This window comes from Protopterus annectens, chromosome 5.part0 (genome assembly GCF_019279795.1).
Source record: "Protopterus annectens isolate FY-2018-M chromosome 5.part0, PAN1.0, whole genome shotgun sequence".
Lineage (NCBI taxonomy): Eukaryota > Metazoa > Chordata > Ceratodontiformes > Protopteridae > Protopterus > Protopterus annectens.
In genome coordinates, this window is record NC_056735.1 from 1,346,388,304 (window position 1) to 1,346,402,051 (window position 13,748).

General features: G+C 43.6%; 1 protein-coding gene across 1 annotated transcript in view; it reads left to right on the forward strand.

Moving 5' to 3' along the window:
- Positions 1-13,748, forward strand: part of SERPINH1 (serpin family H member 1) — a 151,605-nt gene that overhangs the window by 24,622 nt on the left and 113,235 nt on the right. The window contains exons 2-3 of the mRNA XM_044071143.1: positions 4,427-5,040; positions 5,467-5,565. Coding sequence (XP_043927078.1) covers positions 4,458-5,040; positions 5,467-5,565 — 682 coding nt within the window. The 5' untranslated portion in view covers positions 4,427-4,457. The remainder of the gene's footprint in view (positions 1-4,426; positions 5,041-5,466; positions 5,566-13,748) is intronic.

A 13,748-nucleotide genomic window follows, 5' to 3' on the forward strand; every position in this document is an offset into this window, starting at 1 on the left:
CCCTGGACAGATGGGGGGGGAAAGATTTATATGCCTGCTACCTTGGCTTTAAGAGCTTTAAATTGTCAGTTTCATATGCTTAAATATCAGCAATGTCTTGTGTCACTGCTAATTCAGAATGTGCAGAAAACAAAGAAATGCAGGATTTATTGCATGCAGCTGAACAAGTGGGAAAGCATACTTTACAATGTGGTTTTGATTCTCTCGAAGCCTCCTGCAGGGCCGCAGTTACAGGCTCTGTCATTAGGAGGCATGCTTGGTTAAAAGAATAGAATCTGCCCGATCATGTTAAAGCAAAACTATTAGATGCTCCGTTACAACATGATACCTTGTTTGGTGTTAAAGCAGAAGAGGTGTTGAAGAAAATGGAGGACAAAGCCAAATCTATGCAAATAATGAAGGATTTCTTATAGGTACAGCCTCCTAGATTTAGCAGGAACTGGCCTACAAAGAATTGGTCCTTTCCAGTGTTCAGACAGGCCACAAAGAGGCAGATACAGATGCCCCAGAGGCAGATAACGGCCCCAAGGCTCATACAGGCCTAAACAATGGGGTGCTTCTACATCCAAAAGTGGAGAGGAAAAACCACAGCCATACAGGAAACCGTCTCAATGATGTCCCCTTGCCAGCACCAAGCACTTATTTTCTGGCAGCTCCTTTGGGGGAAAAACTAGCACTTTTTTCACAAAATTGGCACATGATCACCCAGGACAAATGGGTCATTTTATCTCAAGGCTACAGGTTCCACTTTCACACCCTGCCAAGGCTAATGGTATGCCAGACCTGCCATGCAGTCAATGGGCAGAGGCACAAAAACAAGTTTCATCCCTCATGGACATGAGAGCCATTCGGCAAGTACCACAGCAAGAGTAGGGGCAAGGATTTTATTCAAGGCTATTCTTGGTACCCAGAAAGGACAAAGCCTAGAGACCAGTACTGGACCTGTCTATCCTAAACACATTCCTGGATATTCCAAAATTCAAAATGTTAACTCTGCAGCAGCTTCTGCCCATGCTGGGCAAGAAGGCTTGGCTTGTGGCTTTAGACCAAAAAGAGGCATACCTGCATGTCCCAATCGGACAATCTTGCAGAAGATGCCTCAGATTTATAGCTGGCTCAATGCACTGCCAATTCTCTGCACTGCCCTTTGGCTTATCTACTGCGCCCAGGGTCTTCACAAAATGCCTGGCACCAGTAATTGCATTCTGCAGACAAAGAGGAATACAAATATATCCTTACTTGGACGACTGCCTTATTCAAGCAGAGAACAAGGACATTCTACTACAGCATCTGGCGTTTGTAAAAAGATTACTAACAGGTCTAGGGTACACAGTAAACGAAAAGAAATCAAAACTCGTACCCTCTCAAGAGAGAATTTTCTTTGTTGCAAGCTTAAATACAACTGCCCAGATGGCCTATCTCATGCCAGACAATGACTACTTATTTCAAAATGTTGGCAACAAAGACCCAGTTATCTGCAAGAAAAATTCTGTAGGCTTTGGGCTTCATGGCATCCTGCATTCTGCTAATTCCATATGCAAGACTGCATATGAGGAAACTTCAATGGTATCTAAAAAGTGTTTGGACTCAACATTGCTACAGCCTGGAAACAATTGCCCTCATTCCCTGCCTGCAACAGGAGTTTCGATGGTGGGCAAAAGCCTGTCACTTCAACACGGGACAGCCATTCACCTTACCCACAGCCAGGCAGACATTGACAACAGATGCATCAGATTATGCCTGGGGTGCCCATATGACAGGAAGATGTATTCGGGGCATATGGTCCGCAAGTCAAATGCATCAACATATCAATCAAAGATATGCTAGTTGTTCAGAATGCCTTGACAGCCTTCAAGGATCTCCTTCATCCAGGACAACTACTGAAAAACGGACAATACTATCATGTGGTACATAAACAAGCAGGGGGGCACGCATTCCTACCCCCTCTGCAGACTAGCCATGAACTTGTGGGACACAGCACTGACTTACCAAGCACATCTGTAAGCACAATTCCTGCCAGGAAGGATAAATACTCTGGCAGACGAACTAAGCAGAAACCTAATGTATCCCCACGTGTGAAAATTGGATCCACAAGTCTTCAGCATGATAACAAGGAACTGGGGATGCCCGGACATAGACCTATTTGCCTCCCCCTCACAACTGCCAACTACAGATATTCTGCACAAGGACTTATCACAAGCAAGCATGGAAAGTGGTTGCTCTCTTTCAGCTGGCAAAACCTCACAGTATATGCCTTTCCTCCTCTGCCTCTCCTCCCCAAGGTACTCCTCAAGGGTCAGACAAGAGAAGACAAAAATGATACTGATTGCCCCAGACTGGCCCCGCCAGCACTGGTACCCAATCCTAAAGAGCTTGTCTGAATGCCCAGCTTGGACATTACCTCATATTCCTCACTTATTGACCCAACAAGACAGATTACTGCACAGCCAACTCAGGACCTCAAACCTGGCAGCATGGCAAATAATGTAGCCATTCAAGACGCACCGCTCTCTAAAGCAGTGATGGATGTTATTTTGGAGGCCTAGCACCAGAAACTCTTATGCAGAAAAATGGAAGAGATTCTGTGCTTGGAACCAAACACGAGGTATTGACACGACTGTTCAAATATTCCTCAGATTTTGCAATACTTAACTGAGATGCTGGATAAAGGCTTTTCAATTAAAATTCATGCCTCTGCCATTTCAGCTCATTACAATACAGAACCGCCTATTATTTTCTCATCCATTACTAAGGCAGTACCTCAGAGAGGCCAAAAACATAAGACCTCCAAGGAGAGCACCAGTACCTGCATGGGATCTCAACTATGTCTTGGAAAAGATCACATTGCCTCCGTTTGAGCCAGCTTCTGCATCTGATATAAAATTCCTATCCTGGAAAATGGCTCTGCTCCTAGCAATTACCTCTGCTAGACGAGTCTGAGTTATAGGCACTCATGGCTGTGGAACCTTTTTATCATTTTCCATCCTGACAGGGTTTCTCTAAGGACAAACCCATTTTATGCCTAAGGTAGTGTCAAGTGTGGCCCTTAACCAAACAATTAATTTGCCTACTTTTTACACAAACCCACAGAATAAGGGTGAGACTTCTGCATTCTTTGGACATTCACAGGCAGCTACGCTTCTACTTGACAGAACCAAAGCTTTCAGAAAGACTGAACAACTTCTAGTGGCATATGCTGCAAGATCACAAGGAAAGCCGATCTCAGGACTGTTTCAAAAGTGGATAGGCCACTGCATTCGTTTCTGCTATTCACAGCATGGCAAATCACTGCCATTAGGCCACATTCAACCAGAGCAGCAGCCACTTCAGCAGCCTTCCTCAGAGGAGTACCAACCAAAGACAGAGGCTGCAACTTGGAAGTACTATCACTTGCCTCTCTACTCTAAATCTAGGGCAGGCTTTGCCACTGCAGTTCTGCAGGGCCTGATAGCCTCTCCTAATCCTATTTAGCACCAGCCTCCCAACCTTAGCTTTGGGATTTAATCCAATTGTAATGACTGCAACAGTGAAACACTATGAACATAGTACAGTTGCATACCTACCATAAATGTAGATGATAGAGTGTATTCACTGCTGTTGCAGTCCAGGTTACCCTCCCACCATCCCCCTTTTCCTTGCTGGGACTAATTTGTACTTCTCTATTCTATACAACCTATGTGGTGTATTTGCTTGTAGATGAAGGAAAGTTTTTTTTTTTTTTATGTATGCATGCTTATTGGCATAATTTAGCCTACCATTTTAGGTGCACCTGACATCTGGGGCAAGAAAAACTGAAGAAAATGGCGTCTGCTGCATCTTGTACCCCTGGTGCACTGACGTCGGGGAGGAGGCGACAGCAACTAACACCGGACCTGGACTTTGGAACTCGGGCCGACTGCAGGTAGCCTGCCAGCAGGATAACCCAATTGTAATGACTGCAACAGTGAATACACTCTAACATCTACATTTATGGTAGGTACACAACTGTACTTTCATTATTGTAGCTGGAGCTGTGTCTGGTACATGTGCTAAGTGTGATGAGAGAGAGAACCATTAAAACACTTGGTGCTGCCACACAGGGGGCAGAAGTGAATTGAAGTGCCTGTCTGAGGAATGAGCAGCTGTAATTGAGAACTCGTATCCAAAAATGTGACAGCGAAATGTAATGGCTACTTGCTGACGTTCTTCTGTGGTTTGAATGCTGTCAGTGGTTAGACCTTTACTCCTTCACAAAACTTCAAATCGAAGCTAATGTCCTCAGATTGAGATGTTTAGACCTTACTGATAAGTTTTTGCAACTGTAGTAATAAAGATGATGAAGTCCTTGCAGGGGAAGGGATGAAATGAGTACTGGTTATTGCATTGTAGAAGCGTACCAATGTTTCTAATTTCTTGCTATAAAATGTTTTGTCTCCTCCCACTTTAGGTTTGCATTACTGTCAACATCCATTAAAACCATGTGGGTGATCAGGTTTGTAGCCCTTTGCTTCTTAGCTGCACCAGCAACATCTGAGGATAAAAAGCTAAGTAAGCATGCCACCACCTTAGCTGATAACAGTGCCAGCTTGGCTTTCAGCCTGTATCACAATATGGCTAAAGACAAGAATGTTGACAACATCCTCATTTCCCCTGTGGTGGTCGCCTCTTCTCTCGGTGTTGTCTCTCTCGGTGGCCAGGCTTCCACTGCTTCCCAGGCCAAGGGCCTTCTTAATGCAGATAAGTTACAGGATGGCCTCCTTCATGCTGGTTTGTCTGAACTCCTCACAGAGGTCAGCAACTCTACTGCCCGCAATGTAACCTGGAAGATGGGAAACCGATTGTATGGGCCAAGTTCTGTCAACTTTGTAGAAGATTTTGTGAAAAACAGCAAGAAACACTACAGTTTTCAGCATTCAAAGATCAACTTTCGGGATAAAAAGGGTGCTTTGAAATCCATCAATGAGTGGGCCTCAGTGACTACAGATGGCAAACTTCCAGAAATCACTCGGGATGTAGAGAAGTCTGATGGAGCCATGATTGTCAATGCCATGTTTTTCAAACGTAAGTATAGTGTTTTCCGTAACTGTGTTAATTGTCCTAGTGGTACAGAACAAAAGTTTCTGAGAAGAGATACAAAGTCATGCTTTAAAGTAAGATGGAATAGCTGAATGTAACCTATACCTGGAGGGTAGTTTTTTCATTTGTCTTTTAAACTGGTCAAAACTCCTAACACGATGGATTTATAAAGTTGACTTTCTCTGATATGCAAATAGCATAGTAGAAATTTGTCTGTTGTAGTTTTACTTTTAATCTGACATAACGAAGAAGATTGTACATAACTGAATTTTCTGTGTAATTCATTTATGCTTCATGATAGTACGTGAACACTTTGATGACAGTGTACCAGATGATATTATTTTAATGCAGCATAAAGGGACATTATTTGAAGACACTGCATGTAACTTTGACTTTTCTTCCTTTTTGTAGCTCACTGGGATGAAAGGTTCCATCATAAAATGGTAGATGACCGTTCTTTTATGGTAACCCGTTCCTTTACTGTGGCAGTTCCAATGATGCACCGAACAGGTGAGCTGTGTGGTGTGTTTTTTTTTTTTTAAGTAGAATGACCAGTTGCAAATATAACTTGGGTATACATTTGCAATATCTACAGTTTGCCTAAACTTTGTGTACAGGGTTAGTTTTCTAACTTGCTCTTTGTACCATAGCATGTTATGTATCCAGCTCCATGTAACATTCCTAATCCCATAACTAGAAATCTATCCTGCCTGTTTTCTCATAATTTCCTGTGTAAAATTTTATAATTTTCTCACACTAACATTTCTGGGACCCCTAATTAAATTTTGTATTTGATGTCAGCAAAGAGAGTGTTTGGATGATCCATAGACTTTTAACGGACATAGCACTATACATATACAAGGTCATGTCTATGAAAGTCTGTGGAGATACTAGAGATGTCATGCTATCCCACCGTGGGACACAGCAAAATTGTAGTGGTTTATATGGGATTAAAACTGTACAAAGGTTTTTATTAAGATGCCCCTTATAAAGCAGTTTTGATAGTGGGGAGCATGAATGGTGGCACTTGAACTATTGATAAAATACTGTATGTTCCGAGTTAACTGAGTTGGCTGCCCTGGGCTAAATACAGATGGCTCATTCCATCCACCTCAGCCAGTGTGGTATGTAGAGTTGGTGTGAAAAGGAAGGGTATTGACTAATATTTCCCATTTATGAACATCAGTATTTAATTGAGGATTAGGAATCTAAAATGTTTATGCTTATGTACATTGGTATTGGGCAAGAGGGATGTACATGCCTAACTGTACTGCACTTCTGTGGTATGATTAGACCTTCTTATTTGGTTATAAGACTTGGCTTTTAACAAACATTTTGAACCATAGAGAGCAATTTTATTCCACCCCAACACAAAGGCATGTTTGGAGCACTGTTTGAAAGGGCGGTTTACTGTGTCATGGGTGCAGGATACTGTAAAGTTCATTGTAATCCTCTGCTAGGATTATTGGTCCTTTTAAATACTTGCTGGCCAAGAACAATGCAGTTATTTCCATATGAGAAAATCTAAAAGGAAGGATAGTTTTGGTGCTCTGAGTGTTTATTAGGAAGGAAAACAACGGATTAAGTAGAATGATTCCTCAAGGTGACCTTATTTACAGAAGAGATTTCAGAGAACGAAAAATAGTTTAGTAGTGGGGCCACTCCTAAACTTGATGGGTTTATGTAAAGGGGAGAAGAACGGAAATGTATTTTTGTACGTGGCATTATTTGTCTTGACAGCAAGAAGGAGGCAGTACTAGGAACAGACACGTAAAAGACTGGTAATCTGACCCTGTCTCTGAGGTCTTGGTACCTAGGGCAGATAGGGCTAGAGAATATCGATAAGGGGAAAATATTGAAGGTTGACACTAAAATTTGTAGTTTAAGTAGAATTTTGACCCTTTTATGGGCAATGTCCTAGTAGTGTTAGAAATGTGAAGAAGGGCATGCTAGTTGAAGCAATATTGGAGGAGGAAATGTGACATTGTGATCACTGAAGTTGGAGATGGGTGTTGCACTTAGGTGTTAATGAAAGTGTTGGGTGGGGGGGGCATGGTAGCACCATATGTGTGGGTGGAAGGTGATAAGATTGAAAACATGTTTAGGTCTTTCCAGAAAGGAAATGAAATGTCATAGAAGCTTTTGATGAATTCAAGTAGGGTACAGAGAGGTGATTGAGATTGTAATATGGTGTGTGAGCAACTTTTCAGAAATCCCACAAGGGGTAAAGGTATACTGGACTTTTTGCTTAATACAAATGAGGCACCCTTCCAAAAAGGCTCTACTTCTGGATCTGTTTTGCCTTCATATTAAGTGTAAAATGCTGATCACTATTAGCCTCCTTTTCCATGACCAGGTGTCAGGATTGTTGAGTGAACAGTGTAGTGAGAACTGAAGTAAGATACAATATTAGGAGGTGTGGAAGTGTGAGGCAATGGGGGAAGTGGAGCAGTTGCTACACAGTCATTTATTCTTGGAGGTGGCGGTCTGTGGTTAGGAGAAAGTTGGGGGCAGGTAACTGTTTATGCTGACCACAAAACAAATAGCCAGAAATAAAACACAACTTTCCAAAAGATAAGGGGGGTCTTGGCATGCCAGACCTACAAATTTATTACAGAATTTTACATGCTAATAGACTAAAAGCTTTACCTTTATATAGTCTGTCACACATGATCGACCGGCCACTTAATCAAACCGTTTAAGCAAAACCAAAGCGTGAGAATTTTAAAATGTCGAAATAATGTCGAATTTTGACATTTCCGGCCATGCCACTCCTCCACACCAGTGCTACCATGGGTCAAAAAGGGGTGAGGTTTTGCCGTTCGGTTATGTGGAATTCCACATTGGAGACATTTGCACTTCGGTAATCGCGGAAGCTGTTTCGCCCATATTGGGATCGCCGATATGAAGGTAAACCAATTAAAATAGCTAATCACAAACCAAAACTCCCATTTGCGATCCCCTCTCTGGGTTAATATGTGGTTTAATCACGTCTTGGACAACAACCTTAACCCCAAAGCTCTTCCCTTTCTAAACCCATTATTTCTTAACAAAATCAAAATTGCATCATATCCTAAAGGAAAAAATTAAATATTTTCAGGAACAAGAATATGCTATTCCTAACGTACAAGTTTATCATTGCAACACTCCACCAAGAAAATGTCTTATTTGCAGATTATTGGAGCCAGCAAGGATCAAACATATCTGCTATTAAATCTACTCTTTCTCCCCTTTTAACAAACTTATTTACACCCAAATCATGATCACTAATAATCTTTACTTCACGCCTGTCCGTTTAAACAAATTTAATCCGAATATTTCAACTGCATGTCCCTACTGTTCTATCCTCAAGCGGACATTATACATATTCTGTGGTTTTGTAGATAATCCCACTCATTTGGTGCTCTCTCAAAGTGAAACTAGACAAAATGGGATAGCATAAATCAACTCTCATGGGAGATTGCACTTTTGCATATCCCAAATAATAATTCTTCGAAATTTAAATTTCACATCCTATTAACTTTTGTTCACATGTCAAATTATACATTACCAAACATTGGGTAGCTCGTACCAAGATGTCATGGAGTGGCTTCAGGAACATGGCGGTCACATGTATATCTTCACAAAAACTTTTAATAACGCCTCAAACGCATCTATTTTCAGAAGTTCTGGAAGACCCTGTTTGAACTTTTGTCTGAAAATTAAATTCATTTTTCTGTACTGCTGGTGGATACCTCTAAGAACCATTTCTATTATGTGTTCAAAGAAATGTTCCTTCCCCTCTCACTTTGCCTTTTTGGTGTGTTGCTCAGAACAATGCATTACGCTTATTTTCTCTGATCTAAAAATATGTAATTGTAATCGTTCAGTATTGTCTAGCTTTAGTGAACTTTCTTTTGTCTGAAAATTAAATTCATTTTTCTGTACTGATGGTGGATACCTCTAAGAACCATATGTAATTGTAATCGGTCAGTATTGTCTAGCTTTAGTGAACTTTCTTTTGTCTGAAAATTAAATTAATTTTTCTGTACTGATGGTGGATACCTCTAAGAACCATTTCTATTATGTGTTCAAAGAAATTTTCCTTCCCCTCTCACTTTGCCTTTTTGGTGTGTTGCTCAGAACAGTGCATTACGCTTATTTTCTCTGATCTAAAAATATGTAATTGTAATCGGTCAGTATTGTCTAGCTTTAGTGAATTTTCTATTTGAAATTTTTTTAAATATAATTCAAATATTTGGTCTAGTGCTTCGCCCAAAGCAGCACTTTCTACATGTTGTAGATAATTATTGTGTTTATATGTTATCTTTATGAATACTCATGTTAATCTGCATCTTGTGTTACGTTCTCTTTTTGTTGATATATATGAAATGGAATTTAATCAAATTCAATTTGGAAAAAAAAAAAGACAAAAAACGGTGCTCTTTCAAGTAAAATGACTTTATTCACACCCTGTAGTGCCTCAACCAAAATGCCTTTAAAGAGAGAAAAAAAACCTGTAAAAAATCGTACCATTATATAATAATAATAAACACCAATTAAAAAACCTGCCAAATAGAAATTTGAGGCATATTAAATTACACAACAGTGCTTTCCAATTAAACTCCAAGTTCAAACCAATGTACCATATTTCAAAATAAAAACTGATCTGATGTCAGTCTTCATTCATACTTGACTGATGGGTTCGGTTCCGACCTCTCGGAACTGACTCTGCCATTATATGTTGCTCACACTAGCCAAAAACTCTCGAGCTAAGGCGCTACCTACAATGCCTCTCTTGGCCACAAGACAAGATGAGCCTACACTGCAAAGTCCAACAAGGTTTAATAGCTGAGTAAAACAAGCTTACAGCAATCAGTAGTCGGCACAAGCAAGCAATAAAAAGTTAAAAAAACGACCTGGCTGCACAGAATCCAAGTCACAAAGTGTATTTCGTTAGGAAACGCATCTCCTAACTTCTGACAGTAGTGCTCAGAAAGAAAAAACAAGTTTAAGTACTATCTTAGTGACTCATACTTGTTAATACAATTAAGCCAGTTAGGCACAGTCACATAATTTTAAGGTATAATCCTAAAATACTGAAGTCAAACAGTTAGTCATTAGGTAAAGTGAGTGCCTTTGTTTTATAAAAAAAAACAAAGTTTTATTGTCTTGTAACAGAACATGTAGTAAATTAAATAGTATATAATTAAAGTCGTAGTTAGTTCACTTAGTTGTCAATCTCACCTTCATTCTTGCTGGATGGGTTCGGAGCCGACTCTGCCTAATACTAAAACTCGAGCTATTTTTACCGGCTCGAGGCTGTACTATGTCCCATAATGCTAGGCGTGATATACCCAGATCTCGTTTGCCGCTTCAGCTACGAGGTTGCATTTTCACCGGCTCCAGGTCGTATTTTAAAAATTTTTGTATCTATAGTTAGTTTTTTGATTTTTTTTTTTTCTCAGTAGTTCATTTAATAGTATTTAGAGAGTAGCGACTAGTAACCCTTTTCCACCCTTAAGTTTGTCTGGCCTCTAACTCTCCCTTTAGTAGATAGTACAGATTCCCCCCAGCGTGTGTGTGGAATTTGTCTCATTTTACTATTACTTTAACTTAAATTTTTTGTTGAGTGTGTCTTTTTTGTGTGTTAGTGTACGTGTTTAGACTCTGTATCGACCCTGTGGTATCATGTCCAAGGATACCAAGGTAGCGGGATTCAAGAAGTGTGACTCGTGCTGTCAGAAGATGTCTGACAGATGGTCACACTTCTTGTGTGTATTGTTTGGGCCCTCTGCACCTGCAGGACTCTTGTTCCATCTGTCACACTTTTAGCCCTAGAGTCCTGCAGGAACACAGAAATAAGCTCATTCTCAGAGGCTTATTAAAGCGTGAAGGTTCTCAGTCCAAGCCTATGACCGGAAAACCTTCAAAGCCTGCCAAATCGTCGGCTCCAGGTTCGGAGCCGGCGCTGAGCAGTCCTCTTTCTGCCTCATCTGTTCCGGCTGGAACCGATGCATTGAGGCCTCAGTCGGCTCCGACCTTGGTGTCGGAGCCATCCCCAAGTCGAAAACGCTCCAGGTCTCCTTCACTGGAGTCGGTCAGATCGGCTCCGAAATTCCCTTTGCTGTCGGAGCGGAGCCATAGGTCTCACTCCTAGGTCTTCCAGGCTCTCGGACCATGACCTCGAGAGTGTAGTCAGTAGGCTTTTGAAGTCGCAGGCGCTGGCCCAGTTATTGCATAGCCCGTCTCAACAGACAGGGGCTACCCCAACGCCTGCTCAAGTTCCTCCTCCGACTATTCATTCGAGCTCAGAGACGGAGGCCGTCGGGCTTGCTACCGTGGGGGCGTCGGAACCGATTCCACCCTTATCGGTTCCTTTGGCTCCGTCCTTGGAGGGATCTGGGTGCCAAGACTCCCTTGTTGGCTCCGAGGGGGCGAGTGGCATCGGACCCTTGTCCGACCCCGTTCTCCCTTTCGGAGCCTCGCGCAGGTGAGTTCGGCCCCGACATCGGCCTCGGAGCCGTCCCTCTCGGTACCGGGAGGAGCTCTCAACTTCTCGGAGCTGGGTCCCGCTTCCCTGCCTGACAGGGGCGCCTTTGAGGTCATGAGCGTGCTGGCTCCCATACCGGCACCTTGGTCGGCCTCGTCGGCCCCTCCCTCCATGGCGCCTGCTTCGGCCCCTACCTACCCTCCTGAACCCAAGCGCAGAGAACCGACACTCCAGGCCGCTCCATTGGGCATTTCCTCCTCTTCCGAGGCCTCCCCTGATCCTGCAGGGGAGCCCCCTCGGAAGAGGGCTTGCAAGAGGAAGCATGTCTACTCCCCTGAGTCAGTGACATCTGACACCAACCTGGATGATTCGGAAGGGTCCCCAAGGTCCCCCTCTGAGGATGTCTCCTTTTCTGATATCCTGGAGATCCTTAAACAGAGGGGGAACTGGTCCGCCCTCAACCCTTCCAAGGACGAGTCGGTGTACCTGGATGCGTTCAGTTCTCGCTCTTCCACCTCCTGGGTGTCCCCGCCTTTCGACCCACTCAGGGAGGTGGTGGCTCGGAAGGCGTGGACGGCTCCGGATACTATGGAACCAACCCTCCGGAGGCCTACAAAATTCATTACAGCCCCTTCAGACAAGCAGTTTCTCTCTAAGGGCGTCCCCGTTAATGCCATGGTGGTGGCGGCAGCCACTAAGGAGTTGGCTGACCCTTCAGTACCTGTCCATCCTCCTAATAAGGAATCTAGGACTATGGATAGGTATGGCAAGCGGATGTTTTCTTCAGCGACCTTTGCCATGCGGTCGCTGAATTACCTGTGCCATTTCACCCGTCTTCAGAGAGACCTTCTTAAAGAACTGGGTGATACTTTACAGGACCCAGCAGCTGTGGGGTCTCAGGAGACTATCAACTCCCATCTGGGGACCCTGAACTCTATTGTCAACTCCTCCATGTGGCTCACTTCTTATGCAGCCGATGGAGCGAGTAGGGCCGCAGGCACGGGCGTTGCTCTAAGGAGCGAGTAGGGCCGCAGGCACGGGCGTTGCTCTAAGGAGACATGCTGAAGGCGTCCTTCACTAACACCCCCTTTGACGGTTCTGCCCTCTTTGGACCTCAAGTGAAGGATACAATGACCAAGTGTGAGCAGGAAGGCAAGACTCTCTCTGCCGTGGGAGTCCATTTTTCCGCCCCTTCTAGACCGTACCCTAAGGGTCAAAAGGGCGGAAAGATGTGGTTCCGCAAACCCCAGGGAGTACTGCCTGATGCACGTGGTGAGCTTCCCTCCAGAGGCAGAGGAGGGAACAATAGCAGACGCCGCCCTAGGGGCAGGGGGGGTCCGCAAAATCAGGGTAGTAGAGAATCTTTCTCTGACAAACCCTTCCAGCACCCCTGAGGAGCTGCCTGACTGTCCACCTTCGGAAGCAGTCGGAGGAAGACTTTCACTGTACCCTGAAGCCTGGCATTCCCTCACGCACGACAAATGGGTACAGTCGATCATATCCGAGGGTTACAGAATCCCCTTTATCCACACCCCACAACAACCAAAAGGGCCTCTTCCAGACGTTTCACCTGGTCTGAGAGATCAAGCAATGTCAGAAATTTCAAAGCTGCTATCAAAGAGCCATCCAGCCAGTCCCAGCAGACCAACAAGGATCCGGAATCTACTCCATTCTTTTTGGTACCAAAAAAGACAGGGGACTGGAGACCTATTTTAGATCTCAGCAGGCTAAACAAGTCTGTTCAGAGAACGAAATTCCGGATGGTCACGCTACAGTCCATTCTACCCTTTCTGGGTCAGAACAATTGGATGTGCTCTATAGATCTTCAGGATGCGTACTACCATATCAAAATGAACAGGCGCTCCAGAAGGTTTCTCTGCTTCTGGCTGGGAGCCAGTCACTACCAATTCAGAGCCCTGCCCTTTGGCCTCACCACAGCCCCCAGGGTGTCTACCAAATGCATGGCAGTGGTTGTGGCTCACCTGAGACTACTAGGATTCCAGGTGTTTCCATATTTAGACTGGCTCCTTATTGCCACCACCAGGCACAACTACTTCAAGCCAGGGATTACGCTATACAAATGTGCAAAGCGCTAGGCATCTATAAACTTCGAAAAGTCTGCCTTGTCAGCATATTGCCTTCATAGGCGCCGTGTTAAACACGGAGTTAGCAAAACTACCTACGCAAAGAGTTTCGAACATTCACAGCCATGTTCAAATCC